General features: G+C 42.7%; 1 protein-coding gene across 1 annotated transcript in view; it reads right to left on the reverse strand.

Annotated features, from left to right (window-relative positions):
- Window positions 1-4653, reverse strand: part of myo15ab (myosin XVAb) — a 65854-nt gene extending 61201 nt beyond the window's left edge. The window contains exons 1-10 of the mRNA XM_088302272.1: window positions 4577-4653; window positions 4440-4503; window positions 4246-4355; window positions 3094-3168; window positions 2912-3002; window positions 2797-2802; window positions 2617-2720; window positions 1935-1998; window positions 566-679; window positions 60-221 (exon numbers count right to left, since the gene is read on the reverse strand). Of these exons, the coding sequence (XP_088158398.1) occupies window positions 60-221; window positions 566-679; window positions 1935-1998; window positions 2617-2720; window positions 2797-2802; window positions 2912-3002; window positions 3094-3168; window positions 4246-4355; window positions 4440-4503; window positions 4577-4641 (855 nt within the window). The 5' untranslated portion in view covers window positions 4642-4653. The remainder of the gene's footprint in view (window positions 1-59; window positions 222-565; window positions 680-1934; window positions 1999-2616; window positions 2721-2796; window positions 2803-2911; window positions 3003-3093; window positions 3169-4245; window positions 4356-4439; window positions 4504-4576) is intronic.
- Window positions 4654-6000: the final 1347 nt, after the last annotated feature.

Below are 6000 nucleotides of genomic sequence, written 5' to 3' on the forward strand. Positions count from 1 at the left end.
CATTCTGTTTCAAAAACAAAAATGTAGGCCTGAGATAAGTCCGTGTGTGAAGTGTTGACCTGGTGCGACTGGAAGTAAACATTGCCAAGATGGAGGATGGAGGACAGGAGCCGGTAGATGGCCTTTTGCTCCTCGGCACTGAAGTGCAGGATGTCCATGGCATTCAGCAGGCGGCGGAAGTCCGTGCCGTCGTCTTTTCCTGCGATTTTGCAGTCCCCTCCCTGCACTCACGTGCATGCAAGCCTTAAAAAAAAGCCTCTAAAAAAAGTCAACAAATACTTAACTCACACTGGGTGCTGCATGGCTGCGCATAAGGTAACCAATAATGTGAGAACGCGCTCTCGAAGTCAGCGAGGATGAAAGGCTAACTTCATCCCGGAATGGCTTTCATTATGTCAATGGGTTTACTTCAAACAGAGTGAAAGGTTACACAGGCCACTTTTACATTTGTGGCCATTAATCAACGTCTGCAGAATAAATGTCACCTTGGCACAGAGATGACAAGTCATTTGCGAACCCAGAAATTGATTAGCCATGCTCTGTGTGTGTGTGCGTGTGTGTGTACCTGGTTGAGATAGTAGTAGGTTTCAGCATCCTGCAGATAGAGCGACTGCTTCTCGTGTGGTGGAAGGCCCGCCAGCATCTCGTAGAAGATGTGGTAGTTTCTCTCCGATTGGGCCTGACCACGACACAGAAAATAAAAAAAGATATAGAACATTTCAGTATTGAATACAAACGGTATGGTGCTTGCTGCATAATACATTGAAGTGTGTGTTATGTAAAAACATGTCTGTTAAGGAGAAGTGGACAACTGCTATTTTACTTTTCACCTTAAGCGAAATGCTAACTTAGTTTCTCTGGTACTAAGTTTCATATTTGTATTAGTAGTGAAGGCCCTTGATGGAGAGGGGCGTGGAATGGGAACGGTTGATGGGGCGGGGTCTCAAGCATCCACCTGGGGTTAGGGCTGGGGGTTTATCCACCCTCTAGGGGCATCAAAATCAGGTGCTTGCCCCTGTCATCCACTGTGGATAACGTGTAGTAGTTGCAACCAGTGTAATAGTAATAATAATAATAATAATTTTAAATGTAATTATTGACAGTTTAAATAATTTAAAAAGGACGCTTAGTAAAGAAAATAAATAAATAATAATAATAATAAAAATTTTAAAAAAGAACAGAAAATATTTGCCCCAAAGCAGAAAAGCAGGCAAGAAAAAAAGACAAGAAAAAAAGACAAAAAAGACAAGATAATTAGGATAACAAGAATTTTATGATTAAAAATAAATAAATGGTATTTATAGGCTCCAACTGAGTGATAATATTTAGGTTTTAATGGATGGTTAATCATCATTTGCCATGAAAAAAAAAACTCCAAAAAAATGTAAATATGTCTGAACTTGGGTAATAAGCAGGTAAAAGAAAACACAAATAACCGGGGGGGTTCCACAAATAACAGAGGACAGGTTCCAAACGAAATCTGCTACAAAGTGAATTTCAGAATGCTGAATGATGACTTTGCATGGTGCACTGTAATAACCGCCCCCCCCAACAAGAACTTTTCAGAGCTGATAAAGATGGGATGAATGCGCCATGAAAAATAGAAATCAGACAAGTACATGGAAAAGAAGGACAGGTGCATCTGTGTGATCTGATTCAGAAGAGACATTGCGCGTGTGTGTGCATAGTGTGAGGTCATCTCAGTCCTGCAGACGACAGACGCTATTGATGGAGATGTTTGATGGACATCAGGATTAAAGAGACACAGCATCATGTTTGACACCTCATGTTGACTGACTCATGAATCTCCTCTTTCTCACACTATGACTCACTTGTAAGAAGATGCCGTGTGTGTAGGTGGGGGTGGGTGCGTGTGTGCGTGTGTGTGGGTGGGTGTGCGGGGGTGCGCGCGAGTGCGTGTGTGTCCAGTTTACCTGAAAGACAATGCGAGACTTCTCCAACAGGTACTGAGATGTTATGGCACCGCTGATTACACCCCTGGTTAATTAGGTGGGAGTGGGCACACACACACACACACACACACGCACACCCCCGCAGGCACGCACGCATGCACGCACACACACAGAAACAAATACAGTTGAGAGTTAAGTAACAAGCCATGCATGTGTAATGTGTTTGGGTCTTCTTTAACACAGGTCAACTTGTCACCTAGGTGCGTTAATGTTACCCTTACGAGTGTGTAGTATCGTATTTACTGTGGACTCACTATAGCTCATGGTTATATGAAAAAAAAAAAAAAAAAACACACTAAGGAATTCGTTAGCCTAATAGCTCAAGTCTGTTGAACAATAAATAAGAATACCGTACATATAACGTGAGTTTTACGAAATGTGGTCCAAATTTAACAAGTTTTGCATTAATTTAGGAATTCTATCATGTAAAATGTAGGAATTTTGGAAATGTGAAGAAAACGCAAGTTAACCATTTTGAAATTGGATTGGTTTCAACAATATTTGAGTGTGTAGAGAAATATAGAAGAATGAGTTGAATTGGGAAAATGTCTCCATTCATTCAATGTATTTTATTTTTCTTGGAATTGTCGAAAAGTAGGAATTTTATCAGAATATGTTTTCAAATTAGTTGCAAACTACTCACTCCTCCATGTAGATCTGTGTGAATTTGCCAAAGCGTGATGAGTTGTCGTTGCGTACTGTTTTGGCATTGCCAAAGGACTCCAATAGGGGCGTGGCTTCCAGGATCTAATGAATATGTAAATACACTTGTTACCACGGCAATCCGCAACAGCCTAGACAACAATACAGTTGAATACGTTACCTCTATCTGGCGGCACACGGTCAGTAGATATAAAAGTGACAATGGAGTTAGCCTAATTTTTTTGCTTAGATTCACAGTACATGGGTTAATTATGTATAAAAAATGGCAGATGAACCTGTTGGGTCATGTTGCGCTTGTGATGTATGGCTGTCAGGTAGCGCAGGATCAGTTTGGTGGCTTCCGTCTTCCCAGACCCGCTTTCTCCACTGCAAACATGTCATTCAAAAATGGGATAAATCATATCCGATTAAAACATTTGCGTCAAATTCTAGAACAAAAAGGATACAAACTTGGTACCTGATCACAATACACTGGTCGTTTTTGGCATCCATCATGTTGGTGTGGGAGAGATTAGCAAGGGCAAAAAGATGACTGCAAAACAGACACACATTTTTCCATCTTTTGTCATTCAATCAGGTTGGACTATTTGATAACATAATTTGATTGATATGACATGAAGCAAAGTGGACTCTTAAGTACGGTATTACATAAGTCACTCAACAAGCTTAGTGGACCTTTCAGTAACCTATTACGATAGTCACCGACTAGGTGGGGGGAGTAATAAAATGCGTTAGTCACGAAGGGTGAACTACAGAACAACACTTGTCACTAAGCAAGCAAGGTGGGTTCTTAACTATATTACAATAGCCACCAAACCATCATGGAGGTCTCTTTACGTAAATTGGTACAGTAACCGTTAACCTAGACAGCTGGAGTTTTTCGTATTACATTAGCTTCTAAAATTGCTTGGACTGTTATGTGAAATACAGTATTCCATTAGCTGGCAATCTAACAAGGTGGACTTTGGTGTGTGGTCTTGCCAATAGACAAGCAGAGTATACATTTCTGATGTAATGTATTAAATCACTTGCTAAAATTGCAGCATGGACTACAAATTACCGTAAAACATTACTGTAGCCGCTAAGGGAGCAACACTGTATTCATACATTAGTAACAGAGAGACTTGGCTCATCGGTTGAAGGTTTTAGTAACATATGACACGGTCCATTCATGAAGTAGGTTGGGTTGTAAGTACTTTTGGCAAAACAACAGTGCAGACTGTGTTGAGAAGGGTGGAATTTTAAATACAGTATAACACAAGAGTCTTCAAGTCCGGTGCTCGGAGCCCTTATACAGCCTGTTTTCGATGTTTCCTTCACTCTCACACACCTGATTCAAATGGGGGTTTGTTAACAGGCTTTTGCAAAGGTTGATGATGAGCTGATTCTTTGAATCATGTGTGATGAAGCAGGGAAACATATTGCAGATTGAAAAGGGGCTCCCGACAATATGACTCTGAGACAGCTGGTATAAATCTCGCTGATAAACTAGCCAGGTGATGTTTTTGGGCATGCATTTCATTATCCTTAACAAACTTCAAAATCGGAAGAAAATATTAACACATAAAAATGCCATTGTAAGAAGGGTACACCAAAATTAGGGTCTTACGGAGGGTTGTCACTCAGGCCGTGTCCCTCGTACTGCAGTACCATGTCTGTGCCATATATGTTGAGCAGCTTGTAGGGGTTGATGGAGACCAGGATGCTGCCGATGTACGTCTTTTGGAAGAGAAAATCAAAGGGACATTCTCTTGAAACTTGAACCATTTGAGGAATTACATGTGCATAGGGTCAAAAATTTACATAAATGAGCTCTTGATCGTAGCGTTTCTTGAGGTTCATCAGTACGGTGGTCTCATTCAGTTCACTGAAATAAATGGGTAAGATCTTGATAATGTCTTGAATGAGTCTAAAAAAGATATTACAATTGTGAGGCTTACGGCAGCTGTGTCAAGTCCTCCATACCCTCAGCCCAGCGTTTCACCCTGTGGCTGGTTGTTGGCATGCTTAGGATAGAGTAGATCTAAAACGCAATGATGTGTAGTTAGCATGAAAGGATCTAGTCATCATGGTCCAGATTTGAAATGATTCTCTGTGAACTATCTATTACCTTGTCATACCAGCTCTGCCCAAGAACCCTTTCTCGGACAGGAATCCAATCTGTATCCCGAAGCTCTCCCTTCTCAACGTTGGGCATGGGTAAATAGTCGTCCAATACACCGGTCTCTCTATACATGGACCACTTGGTCAGGTGCTTAACCGTGCCATGGGGCAAAACTCTCTCAGCGGTCCACACGTCTTCCCCCGTATTGCCGCCACCTCTGGCATTCCGGGCCCAGTGGCCTGAGTGCGGACCATAAGGTGGAATGGCAGCGTAGCGATTATCCATGCCATATAGTGCTGTTGGGGGTCTATACGAAGCGTAGCGAAGCTGCTGGTTTTGGATGGCGTTGGCCAGATTGGGATTATGAAATCGTCTTGTCAGAATAGAGCCGTCCGGCAGCCTGCGGGACAAACGTGGCTGAAGTTAAAACTTTCATGTCACAAGCTAACAATGTCACATGCCCTGATTTATGTCTGTGGTTTGCAACCTGTAACGCATGCCACGCAGTTCATCATTCTTCAGGGCGGAGGAGAGATTCGGACTATCGGGTTTTGGTGCTCCCGTGAACACAGAGTTTTGAGGGAGGTGGAAGAGATCTGAAGAACGAAGGGCCATGTTCTTCCTCAGAGCAGCAGTGAGGTTTGGAGTTGCGGGCTGCTGACCAGGGATGACCAGGGAACCATCAGAAAGTTTATACGAAGCATCCCGAATATTTTGATTAGCAAGAGCCTACCGGGCAGAAATAGCAAGAAACCATTTGAATTTTTTTAAACCACTTGCAAAGTCGTGAAAACAAATGGGGTTAGGATTATGTACTTTTGACAAGTCAGGAGTGAGTGGTTTGCGCGGGTCAATGATGATGGTTCCGTCAGGCAGGGCATACGATACACCCTGAAGGTAGGGGTTCTGAAGGGCAGCAGTCAGGGTGGGACTCTTTGGTTTTCTTGGGTCGATGATCATGGTTCCATCAGGGAGGGTCAGGGTTGCCCCCTTCAAGGCTGGGTTATTAAGAGCCTGTTGAATTGGTTGACAGAATTGGTTGACAGCAAGATTCAGATAGGTTGAGGTTTTACAGTCCTAAGAGAAACCAACTAATTTGTCATGTCAGTGCATTATAATTCGGGATTGAAAGCAAACCTTTAACAAGTCTGGTGGGATGGGTGTATTGGGGTCTCGAACTCCCTCCGGCAGGTTAAAGGAGGCATTCCTGAGGGCTGGGTTCTGAAGAGCATTGGAAAGACTTGGAGAGACGGGCTTCCG

This window comes from Idiotropiscis lumnitzeri, chromosome 8, assembly GCF_059441095.1.
Source record: "Idiotropiscis lumnitzeri isolate Australia: NSW breed Sydney's pygmy pipehorse chromosome 8, RoL_Ilum_1.0, whole genome shotgun sequence".
NCBI classification, from domain to species: domain Eukaryota; kingdom Metazoa; phylum Chordata; class Actinopteri; order Syngnathiformes; family Syngnathidae; genus Idiotropiscis; species Idiotropiscis lumnitzeri.